Genomic DNA, 20,592 nt, shown 5'->3' on the forward strand with positions numbered 1-20,592 from the left:
GTGCCCACTCCTTTAAAAACGCACTAATAAAGACAAATACACGCTGAAATATGACAAAAAGATAATTTACTTACAAAACAGAACAGTGGCAGTTATCACCCAAGAAAAAAAAAAATCATTTACAACATAAACACACTCACACCAACAAGTAATAAATCCAGCTACAGCATACATACTAACACACGGTAGAATATCTTTCCAGTAATAATAAACTTTTGTTCACATTTGCTATAAAAGTGCTTCTAAAAAAGGAAGGGCTAAAGATTTCTTGTTATGCTGCCCATTTTATTATTACAGAAAGATTTACCTGTTTCATCCGCTTGTTGAGCTCCTCAGACTGTTCTCTTCTTTCCCTCTCATATCCCACCACTGTGACGCTGCCTTTTCTTAAACTCTTTATCAGTCTGTGCATCTTTAAAGTAAACCAGCAACATCACAAGTAACATTCACGTAGATAAATAAACAGTCCCTTTTCCTTCTAACAACACACACTTCAACAATCTGCGTTTGGCAAAATGAAACATCTACTGCTGCATAGTGATTTTGAGTTCCTGGTTAGTATTCCAGTTTTATCCACACAGGTTTAAAATTTCTGTGCTTGGTGGACTGAGGTTTGTCTTCTGGAGAATCAGCTGCCTCAACATGTAGAGTCCTAAAAAAAGAAAAGAAATAACATGGAAGGTAAGAAAAAGGTTGGATGTGCAGTCTGGTGTTGTAGCATTAGAAATGTTGGTGGTTATAAAGGTGACCGACTTGGCTTTTAAGATGTTTTCCAGCATCTTGTTTCTGCTTGTGGACAGACTGCAGCCGATTGATCAAGAACTTTTTATCTTCTCCCTCCTGAAGACACGCAGGAAAAAAGAAAAAGTACAAATACATTTCAGTGTATAACATCCTAGCACTGTGGTAAACTTGGACTGAAAAAACCCCCAAGATCTGTATTTGAACACTAGGTGGTGCCTTACATTTTGTATCTGATCCTGGAGTAAACTGATGATCTTCCTTTGACCGTCCACCACCTGACTATGGAAGTAGATCACTATCCTGATCAACAGAAAATCACAAAACAATCAAGTGTTTAAAAAGATAACACTGCTATCAGTGATATAGATCGTGTGTGTGTGTGTGTGTGCTCACAGAAAGATGCCTGCTCCCACAAACAGAAAAAATGGGTTTTCCACAAAATATGTGTGAGCCTTGGACAGCACGGACAGGCTGGGATTATCTTTTTCCAGTATTTCCATCCAGTGTTTTCCCGCCTTAAACATTGTGTCAAGCGTACGAAACGGACCACACGATGTAGACGGTGTGATGCTGAAGACACAGAAACAACAGATGTGTGAATGCCTCGAGTATTTGTGCAGGCCGGAGAACAAAAGACGAATCAAGTTCTGTTTCTTATTGTTGGAAAAAGTTTTTTGAAACTAACCCAGCCATGAATTTATAACCCTTCACTAAGGCTGAGCTCACATGTGTGTTTGTATCTATTATTCATCTCTTAGGGATACAGTCACATTACAGGGACCTGCCTCCCTCTTAGTGTCAAAAACACGATCTCCTCAAGGCGACCACTTAAATGCCAAGGTTTCCATTGAGGTTTCCAGCTGTTGGACTGAGAACATTATCAGTTCTGGGTTACTCTCAGAGCTGAGAACCAATCTGTTCTTCAAAATCAAACCCATTCGCTCTTTGAAGAACAGTTTGACACAAAAAAGCTACTGTTTGCTTAATAAAGTGCTTCGCAGATTGTGCTGTGCTGCAGGTTGGTTTTTTTAGGATTATTCTGCATTTGTGATTTCACTGGAATAGATAAGTGACCTGGTTTCATTCATGCAGCATTAATGTTGATGTGAACATGCCAGAGTTGCAGATGTAGTAGCTAGAGAAAAGGAGGGGGTTAAATCCTCTTTGAGCTGCCTGTTTGCGAGTACCTCCACATGGTATATGTGACACACACGGAGGCGCCGAGGAGGGAGGGGATGCAAAGGAGAGTGATGAAGATGGTGGTCATCTGGCTGGCTCTGTATGGCTTCCTGGGGGCCTGACAGTTCAACATCACACTGCTCTGTGGAATAAAGAAATAACACAAGAGCTGGGGTCAGAGGTCAATGCCTTCATAAGAAGTGTCAGAGGTTCGTGCTTGTTTTGTTCCTCTGCATGACACACCTGCAAAACAACAGGAGTTTTGGCAAGACAGTAATAATTCACTTCCCCGAACGCCACACTGCAAGTATTTTGAGACACTGGCAGGATGCTGCTTTTTCACCTTTGATGGTTAAGAGTCAGGCTTAACTATTACCCTTCTGTTATAAGTTCCTTTTTGTTTTGTTTGGTTCTTTGTCACACCACCACCCTGTACCTCTAATTAGCTCTCACTAACTCTTTTGCAACAACAAACAAAAAACAGTTCCACCTTGAGCAAGTTTTTTCTGATTTTCTTTTTGAATTTCAGTGTCTCTTTTGTGCATTTACCATCTTTATGTAGAAGACCAGAAATAGTTTGAGAATCTGCACCACAGGCAGGACTGGACTGAAGAGAACTCCCAACCTGAAGAAACACAAACATAATTCTCATCCATCAGAATGAAGAGCTTGTCGCAGCAGGGCCACTTCGCTGTGTGCATATCTAAAGAGAATTGTACCAGGCTAATGTCTGTCCATAGATGAGATCCAGAACGTTCCTGGCGATATCAAACACTGGTTTCCTCTTCCTTTTCAGCACCTTTTCAGAAAACAACCTGCCAAAGGCCAGAGGAGACATGAGATGAGTTAATGTAATAAAAGAACTTGACTAAAAGTACATAAAGAGATAAAAGTTTAATTACATTTAATGACAGAAAAAAAAGACAAACCAAGAAAGAACTTGTTGAAGTGACCCACCTCCAAAGTAACTCGCCAAACAGCGTGTCCAGTAGAGTGAAGATGAAGTCCATGAGCAGGAAGCGATAAAGCTCCTGACCCACAAAATCCTCCCAGCACTGAGATAACAGACATAGTCAAAACAAACTTGTGATTAGAAACCCTTTATTCACACAGTTGTCTACTCTGGTAGCTTCAAAGTGTAATTTCTTGTTTATGTTACCGTCAGGCCAATGCTTTTGTATTCAGGAGCCACCCGACCCAGCCAGTGGAAGCAGAGAACTCCAAGCATGCTCATCTTCAACATCAAATTCCTAGAAAACACAGAGAGAGACTGTTAACAACCAAATCCATCAGTTCTGTACTCTAACCTCTGACATTACTCAACCACATAATGCTCTGCTCGTACCGGCCAATGGCGACATATGCAAAAACAGAAGGTGACTCGTAGGTCTCCATCCAGCCGACGAGGTTGAACAGGGCAGGTAACAGCAGGTTAATAACAGAAACCACCGTAGGCAGAGACAACAATTTGGCCTCTTTCATCAAAGGGTTCACGTCAAGATTACGATGGTTTTGCTGCAGGTCCTAAGCAGGAAGAAACAAGGTGTGGATAAGCTGTTCAGTTACATTACTGGAAAGTATTGGTTTGATTGAGCAATATTTTTAGTCGATACATATCATGACTGAACCTGACTATAATCATAGATGTATATAAATTTGAAATGAATGAAATTGTAAGAAAAGTGGGAAATATAAGATGTATAAATAGATTAAATTCATTTTAGAAGCAGCAGGAGATATTTAGATATTACTGTGATGCTGAAAACGTGCACCTAGTCACTAATCTGTGTGATATACAGGAAGTACATCCCGTGTTAACAAGCTCCCTGTTTAAAGAGACATATGGAACAAAGACTTTATGACACACTGGGGAGGACAATCCATCCAGCCTCACCTTGTGGATAAACTCAGAGAAGTAGTAAACGCCAGCCATACAGCCAGTGGTGCTTGCTATGCAGATTGTCCATGCCACTCCATGAACCATCAGCCTACAGAACCTTTTGCAGAAAGTGCTCTTGGTATGCTTTTGAGTCAGCTCTGCCAGCAGCTCCTGGTGAGGGGGCAGGAGAATGATGGTGTGAGGGAGAGATACAGACCACAATGAATGTTTCAGGTCAGCACATTCCTGCCAGTCAGCGTCTACAATGTGAACGAGCATCGTGTTTGTTTGCATGCTTACCTTGAGCTGTGTGCCGATATTTTCAGACATGATTTGAACAGACTTTTTCTTGATGACTTTAAAATCCCAGCAGCTGAAGGTCTTCATAGTCAAGATACTATTAGATTTGTTGATTCTGAAGCTCCGACCAAATGTTTTCGACATGCTGTTGGGAGATGACGTGTAAACAACAAAAAAGCAAGACTGATGTGGATAGAGTTGTATGAGGTCTGTTTTTATCTGTACCTGTATACAAGGATGATGCATGTGATGAAAAATGCCATTCCAATGGTGAAAAAGTATGCGAGAGGCATGTTGTAAGAGAACTGCTGTGAGTCACTTGTCAATGTGGAGGCATTTTGTCCTCCCCCTTCATCCCTGGAGCGCCTAGGCAGTGTGTAGTTAGCGTAGTATCCATAGTACATAACGGTATGTGAGAAAGAGCCCTGAGACAAACACAAGAACAGAAACTTCTTTAGCTGTACTTTACAAGCAAGTACAGGCAAATATAAATAAACAAACACAGTGAAAGGTTAACAAATTGCATTGCTCCAACTTGGGAACAGGAACTGCCTGGAAAAATAATTTTTCGTCTTTGTTCTTATTATTACTACACTTCCTGTAAATAAGGGAACATATCAAATTCTTAAATGCTATTTGTTATGCTCATTTCCAAATCAAGCAGCTAAAATTATGTTTGATTGTATTGTTTCTTTGTATAGTTCAGTGCAAAATTATCCTTATTTATCTTATACTAGGCCTTGGTGCAACTCCTCAGTTGATCGATCCATCTATCCATCCATCCACTTCCGCTTATTCTTTTCAGGGTCATGGGGGGGTGCTGGAGCCTATCCCAGTCTTAGGGCGAGAGGCAGGTTACACCCTGGACAGGTCGCCAGTCTGTCGCAGGGCTAACTCATAGACAGAGACAACCATTTGCGCTCACATTCACACCTATGGGCAATTTAGTGTTTCCAATTAACCCATCCCCACTAACTGCATGTCTTTGGACTGTGAGAGGAAGCCGGGGAGAACCCACGCAAAAACAGGGAGAACATGCAAACTCTGCAGCAGACAACTTACTGCTCCAGTGAGGAGCTCCAGTCCAGAGAATGATGTCGTATCCCGGTATGGAGGATGCACAGCCTGAGGCAGCACCAGGAACGCACCCGTAACCAGGAACAGGAAGACATTAAAAAAGACTAGGGTCTTGAGAAAGAGAAAGTACGAGAGGACTCCAGTCCCGAAACGCCCGCTCACTCTCTTGAGCAGCGTTTGCCACGGCTGGAGAGAGTGCAGGAAGGACAACCAGCTGTACCAGCTCTTTCTTGCAGCCTGGAAGGAGACAGTTTAAAAAAAGTCAGGTGGAAAAAATAAATAAGTCACTGTAGCAACACAAGACAAACTGGACGTGTGTTTGTGGTTTTCTGAGACGCTGTGACTCATATAGAAAGTCATAAATGCTTGGGCAACAGAGCAATCACACTGGTAGGAACACCTACAGGAAATAACCACCCCAGCTGCAACATGAAAGTCAAATGTTCCATTTTCATGTGACACATTTAAATCTTTAATATTAAATAATGTTTTATAGGATCTTAAAAGGATGAATTGTGAAGTTTTGATGGAGACAGATCTTGCAGTTGTTACATATAAAACCATGAAGACAGGTCGAACGCTTCCCCCCCCCGCGCTGCAGACATTTAAAGCAGAGTTAATAACCTGTCCCTTACTACCACATAATGAATAAGCACTCTTACACATTGTAGATATCATGCTACATTTACTACATAGCTAAAGTTTGAAAGGCTTGTGTCGCGACTCAAATGCTTCTTTGGTTCAGGTAGGGTTTACATTTTGTCAGTAACTTGGAATTTCTGTAGAAAACGTTTTGCAAAGTAACAAGCTGCACATTACACAATATCACACCTATACCCCACACTCCTCTACACCTCAGGACCTTGGGCACATTTATCCACAGTGCATTTTATGAGTTTCATTTGTGTTTCCATGTTATCACACCTCAGTGACCCTGACAAGAATAACCCAGCTTAAACTTAAAAAAAAAAAAAAAAAAAAAAACAGAGGAAGGAATTGCAGAGGAGACAGATATGCTCATATATGATTTTATGCTTTGAAATGTGGTTAGAGCAGAACTTAATTTTTTAATCTTGCACTAGCCAAGTACTGACAATTTACACAATCAATCACATATGGGAGATAAACATGACATGTGTTTGCTGACCAGCCCCTGAGCCTTGTGGGGTTCTTTCTTGCCAAGTATGTGGATTGCTCGTGTATTTGAGTTTCAAATTCTTAGTAAATATATTTAAGCTTAAGTTTTTCTTTAGGCATTTCCCATTGATTTCTTTATTGTTCTGGTATATTGTGAGTCTTAGTTGTGGTATTTTTGAGTCTTTGGTTTCTGTGTTTAGTTTAGAAATATTCTGCTGTTGGGTTTTAGTTTTGTGTTACTTTGTGTTGTGGTTCAGGCTGATTATTATCAGTAGCCCTGGTCTATTCAGAGTGTTTTTGTTGTGACTTCCTTTGTCTTAGTTCCATGTTCATGCTTCAGTCCTTTGTCTAAGTGTTAGTATTCATGTCTGTGTTAGTTTCATGTTTAGTTTTCAGTTTTATTTTGAATTTTATTCTGCTTCCTCTCTGCCATCCAATGACAAGTGAACTTTGTTCTTATTTTGGACTTGCTAACAGTAATGTTCATATGAGTGAAGGAACAGTACCTTATAAACACAAACACAGAAATCCAAGTACATGACAAAGAGGTTATACTCCAGAAACTGATTATTGATAAGACGCAGCAGGAGAACAGGATGCAACTGAAAACAATGATGGGAGCACAATGTGCAAACTGTGCACTTTGGGTCGTCATCTCTACAATTCTCAGCAGTTTGTAGGACAAACTTATCCCTCACAGCAAGATATTATTTGTCACATAAATACTGATTGTATTTGTTTTATACAAGTATTGACACTTTTTCCCTCTCAAAAGAAAAAAAAAGAAAAAAAAAAGACAAACGAGTTAAAGTGAGTTTTGAACTTCGTGTGGGCAAGCATTTTTTTAATCTTTTTTCCCCTCACTATTAAAAATGCAAACATAGAAACACAACTATAACAGTTTCTAGTTTCCTTGTATCTGTTAAGGAATTTAAAAATCACAGAAATACAAAGGATAACTTACAATGATGATGTAGTATTTAAGTTGACTGCAACAGGAAAGCTTCTTGTTGGAAAGTATCCGTTTCTCCTTCTGCATTACTAAATTCCTGTATACAAAAAACAACAAAGGATCATTTTCAGTGACATGATGTGAAAGAGTATTTACAGACCAGTAAATATAAACTTTGTAAATACTCTAATGATATCAAAGATTGTAGATCATTACATTTATTTGCAGTGTTTAAAATCCAGTATACAGTGAGAATAAGATGTGCAGCTAATGTCAGAAAGAGTAGAACTAAGCAGGCAGTCAGTTTATGTGGCTGCAAACATAAATAAAACACAAAAGCAGCGATGACTACGAGCAACATGCCTGATTTCTTTCTTCTCAGCGACACTCAGAGGCATTCCTCGAAGCATCCTCACCCGGTCGCTCACAGGCAGGTTCTGCAGGTTGTTCACCAGACGTTCCCTCTTACTCACTATAATAAACACAAGCGACATCATTTATATTACATCAGTCTAATGCAGTATAATTTAATCAGAGTAAACAGTGCACATCACTCGTCTGACAGCCTCCACCTTCTGCATCTGTAGTGTCCCCCTCCATGCCATAGCTTCGTATGGACGGTCTAGAGGAGGGAGAGAAGTCCCGGATGGATGGTCTGGTCTGCCGGCGTCTCCTAAGCTTCAAGGTCTTGTTGCAGTACTGAGAGATGATGGCTCCCCTGTTGCGGCCTGCAGAAATGGGATCAACAACAATTATTTCCTCGAAGGAGTTTCATGAAACCAGAGAGCTCTTCCAACTTCTTGTTTCACCCAAACAAGAAGTTGGGTGAAAGAAGAAGTACATTAAGAAGCACCGTTTGATGCAGATAAACTGCTAAAGCTTTAAATCATGCAGACATCTTGTAAACTTTGTGGCAAGCTAACAGAAGCCACCTCGTCTCTTTCTAGCAGCTACTTCCCCGCAGCCTGTGTGGTAACTCTAAAGGGAGACAAAGCATTTACTGCACTACATTTATTTTATAGCTGTAGCTACTCTTTATATAAAATATAAATATAAATAATTTATGTTACATTCTTAGAGATTAAGCTAGCAGGTTTACAAAAAAAAAAATACTTTTTTGGGTGGCTTGGCGTGTATTAAAAGTCTGGTATATAGTCTAAGTCTATATAATCTCCCAGTTGTGTTTCACATGCTTAAAATATTGCACCATGTTGCAAAGAGATAAAGCAATCTTCATTGCCACCCTGTTTCTCCTGAACTGCCACAGACAGGAAGGTGATAAACGAAATGCTTCCTGCTGAAACACATCAACACCATGTTAACACCTGCTACACCAGTACCTCATTTTACTGGTCAGCACTGCCCTGTCCACTACAGTGGTATACTGAGCATTTATTTAGCAAGTTACTTTAGAATATGATAGAATATACCATACTGAATTCATTAAGTTACTTTCTAGGGCCACCTAATTATTTTACACTCAGCAAAACATTAAATAACATTTATTTATTTTAAGTTGTTTTTTTAAATCAGTTTATTTTTTAAGCTATTCCAACAAACAAACACACAAACAACCAAACACCCAAAACAAACAGATAAGCAAAAGAACAAAACAAACAAACAAACAAACAAAACAAAACAAACTTTTGGGAAAGATAAAGACGATCTTATCCATTTTTTTTTTTACAATTTAAATATTTTTTAATTAAAAAAAAAAAAATGGATAAGAAAGCTCTTAGAACAAGACCAACTTTCAGACAGTATTTTGTGTTTTAGGTCTGTATATTTCTCAGAATCTACTGCGAACATGCTTCTAGAACACTTTGCATTAAGGATTTTGACTGGATTTCAACATAAACCAAACTGTGGTAACAATTCTCATTTCTCATTCTGTGGTAACTGTTTGAGAAGTCTGATATTTTTCAATAATGTAAAAACAAAAGGAAAACAGCATATAGACTGTGTGAGACTGTTTATGATTTAAGTTAGTTGTAAGAACATTTTTTAAAAGAAACGTGAAAATGTTCTGACTTAGAGCTCTGCAGCTGTTGCATAGTTTTAAATCTGACTAAGCCAACACACTATTAGTGATTAGTGCTGGATGGATTGCACTGCATGCCCGACATGATTCAAGTGAACAGTCACCACACTGAATCAGCATGTGTCAGAAATCCTAGAGAGGAGTGTCAAAATTATATTAAAACACATGTTGGACACACACAAAGTAATCCAGATGAGTGTGCTCATAAGGTTTTAAAACAAACTGATTTATTTATTTCTATGTATAATACTCTCCTCATGATTAATAGTTGCTTGTTGCAGGACTCACCAATGGTGCGACTGGGCATGGAGGACAGGATTTTCAAGGTGTCCGAGGACCAGCCTTCACCTTGGATGGGGTCCATTTCTCTTTCACCACCATCACATTCCAAATCACTTGCCCCCTGCCTCCTTCTATGCTCATGTTCAGGGCCACTCAATGGCATATTGTCTGAGGATAGAAAAACAAATAGACAGAAAATGATGCCTTTGCAATTCAACGCAGCATTGAAAGGTATTACAAGTGGTAAAGACATTTTAGGCATGAAGAAAGAGAATATATATTTTTTATATAAATGAAAAATAAGAGTTCATCACATGCAAACAGTCTTTCTTTTTACCTCGACTCTCCTCATCCAAATCACTCTGCAGCTGCTGCAGCTCCAAGGCACTGGATGCTGCTCCATTGTCACGGTGTTCTGCAATTAGCTGCTGAAATGAATCGTGAACACCTTCCTCATCTGCCAGGCTCCTGACAGAGAGACGCACAGGCTTGAGGACCGATAAAAAAAGGAAATAGGGTGGTACAGACTAGGCTAGATTCAAAGGCTTCAAAGTGCTCTGAGGGCCAGTGACCACTGAGTAACCTACAGATAAAACACTTTCTGACTTGGTCATCAGTGGCCCCGGTGGGAGTGGGAGGCTGCAAGCCTCTTCCTGCACCATCTATATCACATTTGGGCAAAACAAACAAACAAACAAAAAAGCGCAATACACAGTCCAGTGTAAAAGTCTCAAGTCATCTCTCATTTTTGCTTCCAAGGAGCCAAAGTTTGCTTATTGTTTTTTTTAAGTTGTCTTGCGTAATAGTTCTCCTGAAGGTCTTTCAAAAATGCCAAAAATTACCTACAAAGTGATTCCCAAAGAGCTACAAGCCAGAAACTTTGCATAGAAATTACAGGACAAAAAAAGTGCCAGGAACTTACAAAAAAAACCCCCAAACAAACAAAAAAAGACCTGCCATGGGACATGATTGTTGCATCTGCTTCTTTAACTGTACCATTTACTGTTCAAAGCTTCATCAGAAATGATCTCATTGGAAGGATGTTGAGCTGTTCTTAAGTAAAGGAAACAGGGGATGGTATGCCAGATTACACAGGAACTGAAATGAAAGTCAGCGACACCATGTCTTATGGAGCAATGAATCCAAATTAGACATGTACAGAGGTCAGGAGAGAGGTTCAACAGCGATTATGAAACACACAGAGGAGGATATGTCGGGCACCAGTCTGTGTCTGGGGAAACTTTTCATACGCAAAATGTTTCATAGATGGTAAAAAAGAAATATGACAATTCACACTCACGAATGTGACCATGTTGTTCATATTTTATCCGTTTCCATTTACTCATGCAGCTAGTGATGGGACGTTCTGTATCGAGGCTTCGGAGCGTGTGTCGAGTAATGGAGGGGGCGTTTCCGCGAAGCGCGTATCGAGGCTTGCTTCATTTATGGGAGGAGCTGAAAATGATGACGTCCGAAGCCTCGCTGCCCGGCTGTACCACGTGACTGGTTCATGAAGTGGTTCGAACTTTGCCGCGAGATATGACAGCGATATAAACCCCTCAGACTTCATTCAAAAATGTGGGTGTTTGATGGAGAGTTGCGGTTAGTGAGAGTTTGGAGACCGTATGGAGGTTTATGAGAGTGAGGAGAGAAAGTCAGGAGAGAATGGAGCCAGCTAAGAAGAGGAGGATGTCCTCCCCTGTGTGGGAACATTTTGATCTTATTCCTCCCAACAAGGTATGTAAATTTCTACAGAAGATGTATTTTCATAATACTGATGGTGCAATACAATTTATGTTAAGCTGTCTGTACTTTTGTACAAGGTGAAGTGTTTGCTATGTGCCAGGGAGCTGGGATATAACAACAACACCTCATCCATGCTTAGGCACTACAGAGCTTTGCATGAGAATAAGGGGAACACCGATTGTGGAGCAAGACCAGGTGAGCCATCAAATGCAATGATAATATAGCATGCAGTAATGTTACTAAATGATATAACAATATTATACAACTGTTATAAGTTACGTGTGTGATATTTATATTTGTGCTTTATCTTTATTGTCTTTCCTCAGGAGAACAATCTCAAATAGATGAAGACCTGGTCAGCATGGTGATTGAGGACTCACAGCTATTTAGCATTGTGGAGGACAAAGGATTTAAAAGATTTGTTAAATCATTAAATCCCAGCTATGTTCTCCCCACTAAAAAGGTCATAAAAGCAGTGAAAATTTAGTTTTTACAGAATAAAATGTGAACAGGCAGGACTGAGGCTCAAAGCCTCAGTGTGTAGCTGTCCATACCTCAACGTTACAAAAGCACAACTACTGTCCACACCCCAACCACACCTCACCTCACAGTAAATGATCATTTCCATTTCAAGCATTTCCAAATAATCATTTTCCATACTGCCAGTATAAATATACACAGTATACTGCCATCACTACAATATACATGTTTTACACACTCCTTTTGTTGTTGACATTTACAGGCTGTGTGCAAAATGCCACACTCTTCAAATTCATGCCAGCTATTATTTTTTACGTCCAGTAGGTGTCCTACTAGAGCAAATGAAGCTTCATGAAGCTTCGCGTTGGGGTGAACCAATTGGATGAAAAGCTTCAGTGCTTCATGGGGCTTCATCTGCCCATCACTACATGCAGCCATGCATTAAATAATAAAAGTTAATGCGTGCATTACGTTGACTGTGTGCCAGACTGACACAAAGTTTAAACATTTTCTAACAAGGTTCTTGGTTTTGGCTTATTGTAAAACCATTTTGACCAAAATGTATTAGTTTTAACATATTTCAGCACCATGTCCTGTCTCTAACTAGTTGCTGTGGGGCTGTGGTTCCTTGCCTTGTATCCCAGTCAGTAGGGCTGCTCGATTATGGCAAAAATGATAATCACGATTATTTTCACTGAAATTGAGATCTCGATTATTTGACGATATTTATTTAACCCTTTAAGACCTACTATAGAACCAAGTCCGCCAGAGCTTATATTATTTTTTTACATGTTGTAGTGCCATTTGTGGGAGCATTTCAAGTTGCTATACAACTGTTATAGCCCATATTTTAATAATATGTATGCATTAAGTCCATAGTAACTACATTAATTGCAAAAAAAGTGCAATAAACTACAAAAAAATTGAAAATCGTTTTTTGTATTTTTTACATATATTTCTACTTGGAGAAATTTAAGAGGTTTATCCCTCAAAGCTTTAAATACAAAAAAGTTGCAAAAAATAGTTTACAACAACAGGAAATTTATTTTGAGTGTCTTCATAGTTTTATTTTGGAGATACACCAATTTTTATATACTGCAGGAAAAACGAAAAAACAATCCTATGATGCAAATTTGCAAAGAAAACAGCAGGTGCATCAAAATAAACTATTTCCAGCAGTGCAATTCGAGTTCTAAGCATCCCAGAAACGACACAGAAAAGTCAAACATGACCAGTATAGGTTTAAGGCCTACAAGTAAAAAACTACAATTTCCGCGAAAATGACATCACTTCCGGTTTCGGCCAGGAAATGGCGGACATGTGATAGTTCGTGCTGACGTCTGTTTCACTGTGGGAAGTGTTACGAACAGCTGATCGGATCGGCAAAGCGTGTTTCTGGAATATTATGTTTTTGTTCCTGCAAGCCTTTTTATGCAATTTTTGCAAAGCTTTATGTGAAAGGAAACCGTGACCGAGGACAAGCTGATGGCATAAGATGTAAGTACAACTCCTCTGGTTTCATATGCAAAACAAATTATTGCGCTAGCTTACTCGGTTCAGGTTCTACAGGGATTTAAAAAATAGTTACACAAAACGGAGCATGCTGCTCTGACTGGCTTTAAAGGGTTAACAATGACTTTAAAAAAATATATATAAAATAGTGTGCAACACCACTGAAGTTTTTTTTTTTTTAAACTCTCTTTTCAACCAACAGCAGTCACTCTCCAAATAACTTCTGCTTAGCTTTCCGAGCTTCCCTCGGGTCCTCTTAATCAGCGTCTCCAACCTTTTTTGCGCCAAGGACCGGTTTATGCCCGACAATATTTTCACAGACCGGCCTTTAAGGTGTCGCGGATAAATGAAGGAGGGGCTAATAATCGGCTCAGTCATTTTTAATGATCGTTGAAAGCCCAGATCGTAATCGTGATTAAAATTCGATTAATTGAGCAGCCCTACCAGTCAGTCAGGCCCTCTTAGAAAAAAAAAAAAAAGTTGCCTACTCCCGATTTAGATACTGTACGCCTAAGCCAGCTGGAGAGACCATTTGTCTTTTTAGAAGGACAAACAGCAAGTTCGCTTCCCTTTGACTTCTACACAGGAATTAAAAGAAGCAAGCATGCAAACAGTCATGATCTGTTCAACCAAACAGAAACAAGGACAATAAAGTGGAGCTCAGCAGCTGGTCGCATTGTTAAAAAAAAGAAAAGGATAGGAAAAAAAACGACAAAAACTCTGCACCAGAGTACAGTCTGATCTGCCTTCCCATTTAAGCCTTCCCTCCCGCTCTCACGGCCTTCACGCTAAGAAAAAAAAAAAATCGACAAAATCAAAATGAAGAGTGTGAAAACAAAACAAGAGTAACATGAAGTGACACAGAGCCCTACAGTGACACTTACTCCAGTCCAGCTTCCATAAGCGGGTGGCTCAGGTCAAAGTTAACATTTCGGGACATTTTCCTTCTCTGCCGACAGTCTCGATGTATCCAGCTGTAATTCTCAGGTTCACACCCGCGCCTGCTCAGACCTGCCTTCTACTTCCACCATGGTGTTTGATCTTCTACCTGGGAGGAGGGGGGGGAGGATTAGAAGGTGGGGCGTTAGTGTTAGAGATAAAGGGGAAGAAAATGCCAGCGCACTTGCTTGGAATTTGATTGCCCCGGTCTTGTTACTGCTTGCCCTGAAAGATTATTAAAGTTACAGGTGTGCTTAAGTGCAAATGTGTATCAAGTGTCACTGCACTGTCAACATTCCCTGGCCTTTACAAAGAGAATAAAGTGACCTGCATGATGCATCAGGGAGACTTGCTGTGAGGAACTGTGTCACTTTGTCTACAATTCTGAGAGCTCCACTGTGGTGCGGTTTATAATAAGGCCTGTGGCCAGAGTCAGATGGCACTGTGTCACCAGTGACATGAATATTTATGAATGACACATGAACAGAGACAGACTAACACATTGTACGATTTTTCTATCAGATCGTGTCATATAAGAGATTTTGAGGAAGCATGTTCGATGGCTTGTTTGCCATTTAAATGGAACATTGTTCACCTGATTTTCTACTTTTATTTCTGGGCAACTGCTTCATATGGTAATCTAACCTTGGAGCAGCTATAAATTCTGCTCTTTGGACATGATAGCTGACTGTAAAAACAAACTCCACCTACTTCAAAGCTAGGAGGCACAACACATCTGGGAAGATAAAATGCGATATTAAACTAAAAGAATAAAATAAAATAAATTAAAACATTTGGCTTTTGGTAACAGTGACTGACAATTTACAATCTAAATTTGGTCAATAATTAATGATTTTTCCTCGTTCTTATTATAAAGGTAACTTTTCTCTTGACATCATTTTAGAAGATTTTCTGATTAATAATTTGCCAAGAAAGTCCCTGATTAACCCTTCTCTATCCATTATTATAACTGATCTAAATTATATCTAAGCTTTATTAATAACACTTACAGAAAATTAAATGTAGGATAATAAAAAAATAGAAACACCTCTCCACAATGTCTTCATATTTTACATATTTATGGTTGTGGTAAAAAACAAAACAGCAAACCCATACATGTTGGTGTTTGTTTTGTCAGTTTGTCTCTGGCTCACAGCTTTTTATTACATACTTGTCACTTTTGGAGCATAATCTGTCCTTATTCTTTAATTATTTCCCTCAAATGAGGTCCAGTGGTTTGAGGGATGCTTGCAATGCACCTATTACTTCTTTCTTGTTAAAGAAAGATTGGGTGATATAGAAAATTGTGTTTGTGGTTCATCTCTCACAATATCTGTGTTACAATACTTAAAAAGCACTTTGAGTGGTCAGAGAAGAGAAGTGGTCTATTTACTAAATGATTTAAAAGCCATTATAAAAGCTTGAATGTATCTCAATTATTAATGGAGATAAGAAATTACAATATGGATTTTAGAGCAAACTTAAAAAAAAAACAAAAAAAAAAACAAACCCCAACAGCACAATAAATGGTAAGATTGTTCAGACTCATCTCAACCTTATGGGTTTAATTATCAGATTCTCAAACAACAGACAACTGGTCTGACAACATAACAGAGGCTATCTGTGAAAACAATTTCAACTCCATCAAACATTAGATCCACTTCCTGTTTACATGCTCCCACACTAGAAACATTAGCTCAACAATGCTCATGATAAGCAAATATAAAAAACAGCTGAGCTGGAGCTGGTTTGCTAAGACTATAATGCTCTAGTATGATACATGTGAGTATTTCCTTTGCATGTCTCTGTGGAGATCAGTTAGCAGATAATGCAAAGCTTATCATTCAATAAGCTATCAAAACCCACACACTCATATAAGAGGAAACTTAGGTTCCAATCATTCTCAGAAATCCCCACAAACTAATCTATTGCTCAACCACCAAAGAGATCATTCTCTACCAAGCTCTTACCCTTGTCACATACAACCCAGAAAATCAGTCATGTGCCACACTTTTTAATCCGGTGATATCCGTTCATGTAAATAAATGGCCTTCAATATTGTTTGTTCTTCAGGGAAACTTGATGAGCCAGTATAGTGCTAACAGGGACACACACACACACACACACACACACACACACACACACACACACACACACACACACACACACACACACACACTATAAATGGCTGTCCTGACCCAGATCACTGCAGTAACAACATCAGGAATTACTACACTGGATGCACGCTCTACTTGGTGAGCTTCAGGGGCACCGCCATCCTTTACGGCTGCCACATTGGTTTTTGTCATGAGCTTCATGAGCCGAGTTACGTCACCACAGCCTGTCACCGGTACGGTCCCCCCCTTTTTTAGTATTTTTTTCCTCTGATCATTTTCAACTCTTTCAACAATTCCAGCATATTTAGCCAGAGCAAATCTGCAGTGACACAGCAGATAAATATCAGCCACTGAAATCAGTACATATCATCTTATTTTCCTAATATGACGTATATAAATATACATCATACGACTTCTTAACTTTTGACACAGATAACCAGAATATATGAAATGAAACTAACATGAAACAAACATGATGCTACTGCAATAATGGGATGCATCTTTAAGTAAAATTCAATATCGATCATTTTTCATTGTTATTAATAACAATGCAAACTTTGGGATGCATCCTTTCTTCAGCTTCTGATGTCAGGCATGGCAGAAAACAGGTGGACGCCACTGGTTTAATGTGATTGCCACTTTGAAACTGTACTGCTGGGCCAGCAACAAACAAAGGGTGCTTAGTTTAATCATTCCACATGAATGATGATCCACAAACACAAAAGACAAGACCTGGATTGCTGGTTCTCTTGGTTTTTGTTCTGTGTGAACATATGCAGCATGGAAAGAGTTGGGAGGAGCTCTGCATATCAGTCCAGTCACCAACTAAATGACTCCATGGCTGAGAAATGCCGAATTACCAATTGTTTAATATTTTTTTTACTGCGCTTGCTCTTTTCAGGCTCTGTTAGGACAATCTACTGCACACATATGGTTTCCCTCCCTTTCAAACATACTTTTCCGATTACCAAATTGTTTCCAGGATCATGTTTCTGCACCCATTTCTTTCCATATGCATTTCACGCGCATTGCTTGTTATGCAACTAATATTTCTATCTCAAATTTTCACTTCTGCAGGGCAAACAAGCAAACAAAGCAGGGTCATACAACACTGCTCAGCTTGAGTCACTCTCTGTATTTTGTCATACTGTTTCTCCTATTTCAATGTCTAAGTGCAACTAATATTAAGGCAGTCCTCTGAGAGTGTACAGTCAGTGCAGGATACCGTGGGAATGGGTCAAACAGAGAGCCAGGCAGGGAGGTCAAAGTTGATCTTAAAGACAGCCAAACAAAATAAGCCAGAGAAAAATGCACACAAGGAGTTTGATGTAGGGTTGCTTGAGTATAGTACAAATGTTTTGGTCAATATGAACAATCATTCATGCAGATTGAAATGCAACTGTAATTGAACTGAATACAAAGGCACAAGTAAAAGCTGAGGAGAGGGAATTTGGGTTTTTTGGAGTAACGAAAGCAAAGCAGGAAGGGCTAAAAGACAAAACTAGGGTCTTTTACAAAGCTCAAAAAGTAGCACGAACATTTGGACAGATCCAACTGGAGGGCCATGAAGAGGAGTTTAACCAAGTCACAATGAAGACACCACACTCCAAAAATCAACACACTGTATGAGATCATAAAATGGTCTGATAGTATACAAAAAGGAATTTCTCCACCCTTCCAGCTTTCAAAAACTGAGTACTGAGAAAAGCCAACAAGAGGCAGCAGCAAAGCCCAAAGCTGCAGTTAACATGGCAGCAAAACAAAGACTTGGATTACAATACCTCAAAGTTTGAGTGAAGCCTCGTGAAAGGGTGGAGAGAAAGAGAGGTAGATTTTCTTGCAGCAACTCTGCTTAACTGTAAAGGACATAAAGGTTGGGCGAATGGGCATATGATGAGCAATAAAAACTGTAAAGATCATACCGTAATAGACAATAATGCAAATGTCCATTCAATTAACAAAGCCAGGCATGCACGCACGTACACACACACACACACACACACACACACACACACACACACACACACACACACACACAGCAGTCACACTGTTATTCAGGCCCACAATAGTCTCTTTAATTCAGAACAGAGGACTCTAAATGATAGGTTTACTCCTGGCTACATCACAGAAACTGCAAACTACAACACAGATTTAAATGAATGCCAGTAGTGCACCTATTACGTCTTCCTTGTTAAAGAAAGATTGGGAGATATAGAAAAAATATGTTTGTTTATCATCTCTCACAGTATCTATGTCTGAATACTTAAAAAGCACTTTGGGTGGTCAAAGAAGTGCAATGTACTTGGAGGTCTATTTACTTAATTATTAAAAAGCTAGTATAAAAGCTTGATCTTAATTATGAATGGAGATAAGAAATTATGGTGAGGATTTTAGATCCAACTTTTTTTCTTTCTTTTTTTTTTTTTTTAAACAGCACAGTAAATGGTAAACTTGCTCCGACTCATCCCAACCTTGTGCGATCAATTATCAGCTTCTCGACAAACAGACAACCGGTCTGACAACATAGCAGCGCTATCTGTGAGAACATTTTAAGCTCCAAACTGCAAACTGAAACACAGATCAACCTTTTAATCTGAACGTATCTGCCAATTTGGGAAAACGGAGACCGTTGAAAAAAAATCTGCCGTAACACAACACACAACAAAATGTTTATTCAGAGATTCCGACGCTGTAATTACATCCGCAGGCTTTTCTGCTGAACACAGCTTACAGAAACAAAAAGAGCAGAGTCACAGAGCCCTTTAAAAACACCAACTTCTCTCTTTGCCGTCGGTTAGCTTAAACTCTAACAAGAGGCGGTCGACAAGTTGCCAAAGACTGAAGTTGAACTTTAACCAAGTTGAATAGAAATTACAAACAGAAGCAAATGAAAATAAACAGCAGCTAAACTCTCAAAAAAGAGTCACCAAACGTATTCACTCACCTACTCAGAATCGTAACAAACCCGCTTATCTTTAGTAACCGACCGCTGTCAGTCATAACACTCGGCAAACTAAACTAGACGGCGGGGACAAACCATTAAAGGATGCTGGGGTTCCACTTTAATATAAAAACTAGTAAAATTATAAAATATAAATTACTTCACTCATCGAAAAACTAAGCTAATACCTTATTGTGTGATATGATTTCCAAACGATTTAACATACTCATCTGTAAGACCCGTAACTGATAACAACGTAATGTAAATTTGACCCCCCACAGAGTTGGCACTCTTGGTTCAGTCCTATTCGCAATTTTACAGGTTTTTTTTTTCAGCGGGGCAGGGCTGGGCACCAAGAACATCCTAGTAGATGTGGTTGGAGAGAATGAGGTCGTGTATGATGGGGAAATAAAGACAGTGAAGAAAACTGGCGCACAAACGCCCAAATACACGAGCATTGAATGTGGCACTAAAATGTGTCACTAAATAAGTTTTTTCAAGTAATATTTATTCAGACTCTACTTAAAAGTCATATTCCTACTAAATAATACAAAAGTTATACAAATAGTTATATCAAAATATCCTTAAAGTACTTAAAAGTGCCCATTATGTAAAATGTCTTGAGTGACAGGTATCATAATGGATCGTAATTATTGTTTAATTGTATGTATATCACTCTAATGGTGCAGCTAAGTATTGATTGATTTAAATTATTTATATTATGCTGGGATGTCTGATCTATAGTAATACAGCATAATTTACTTGTACCTAAGTAATGTAAACGTCCATGCTTTCAGCCAGTGGTTTCAGAAATTGTCAGATTAACAATAGTCCAGCCCAATAATGTTCATAATGTAGCATCAGAGAGACAATCATGTGTTTGTCGAGGGCTCGGTGCCCCCACACCGGACATGTGCCTCCTTGTGAACATGCACAAATTGTTACATGGCCTTCAAAGTGTAAATACAAACATTACTAGCCTAGCTGTGACTTAACAACTATTCAAAGACTTAGAGATCTATACTTACCCTTTTACGCACTTGTACAAACATCTGTAAAAACTATAAATAACCTGCATGAGGCTCTTTACTGAATGACAGTTTTATTTTATGTCACTTAACTTAACACATAACTGGGTTTTAAGAAGATGACATATGTGACAACTTGCTGCCACTGGGTATAGAAAGCAGTACATAAATTTATTTGCAGACTCAGTTTACTAACAAACTACCACCCCCCAGCTGTGGAGACACTTGCACAGCTGTC

At 39.1% G+C, this 20,592-nt stretch overlaps 1 protein-coding gene across 6 annotated transcripts; it reads right to left on the reverse strand.

Annotated features, from left to right (window-relative positions):
* Positions 1 to 49: 49 nt before the first annotated feature.
* Positions 50 to 19,409, reverse strand: tmc6b (transmembrane channel-like 6b). 6 transcript variants are annotated; one of them, XM_012919035.2, is made up of 22 exons: positions 19,330 to 19,409; positions 18,167 to 18,241; positions 14,214 to 14,377; positions 9,929 to 10,059; positions 9,598 to 9,759; positions 7,841 to 7,996; positions 7,632 to 7,740; positions 7,281 to 7,365; positions 5,165 to 5,416; positions 4,328 to 4,527; positions 4,103 to 4,247; positions 3,818 to 3,973; positions 3,269 to 3,447; positions 3,083 to 3,173; positions 2,881 to 2,978; positions 2,643 to 2,738; positions 2,473 to 2,548; positions 1,932 to 2,065; positions 1,138 to 1,314; positions 966 to 1,044; positions 754 to 840; positions 50 to 652 (listed from the first exon to the last, which is right to left on the reverse strand). In XM_012919035.2, exons 3-22 carry the CDS (start codon positions 14,267 to 14,269, stop codon positions 638 to 640), a joined length of 2,484 nt encoding a protein of 827 aa, XP_012774489.2. In that variant the 5' UTR covers positions 14,270 to 14,377; positions 18,167 to 18,241; positions 19,330 to 19,409; the 3' UTR covers positions 50 to 637. The 6 variants fall into 6 exon arrangements, with proteins under 6 accessions (XP_012774489.2, XP_012774491.2, XP_076741253.1 ...); XM_012919037.2 differs by lacking the exon at positions 18,167 to 18,241 and having other exon boundaries at positions 19,330 to 19,407; XM_076885138.1 differs by lacking the exon at positions 18,167 to 18,241 and having other exon boundaries at positions 14,214 to 14,373; positions 19,330 to 19,348.
* Positions 19,410 to 20,592: the final 1,183 nt, after the last annotated feature.

Source organism: Maylandia zebra, linkage group LG6, assembly GCF_041146795.1.
Source record: "Maylandia zebra isolate NMK-2024a linkage group LG6, Mzebra_GT3a, whole genome shotgun sequence".
Lineage (NCBI taxonomy): Eukaryota > Metazoa > Chordata > Actinopteri > Cichliformes > Cichlidae > Maylandia > Maylandia zebra.

Bases quoted from the DNA above. Each gene is read 5' to 3' on its own strand.
- tmc6b (XM_004539000.3), bottom strand. From the start codon at position 10,253: ATGGTGCAGGAAGAGGCTTGCAGCCTCCCACTCCCACCGGGGCCACTG. The intron at 5,417-7,280 runs GTAAGTTATCCT...GTCTCCTTCCAG, and splicing joins TTAAATACTACATCATCATT to GCTGCAAGAAAGAGCTGGTA. The intron at 3,174-3,268 runs GTACGAGCAGAG...TGTGTTTTCTAG, and splicing joins GCATATGTCGCCATTGGCCG to GAATTTGATGTTGAAGATGA.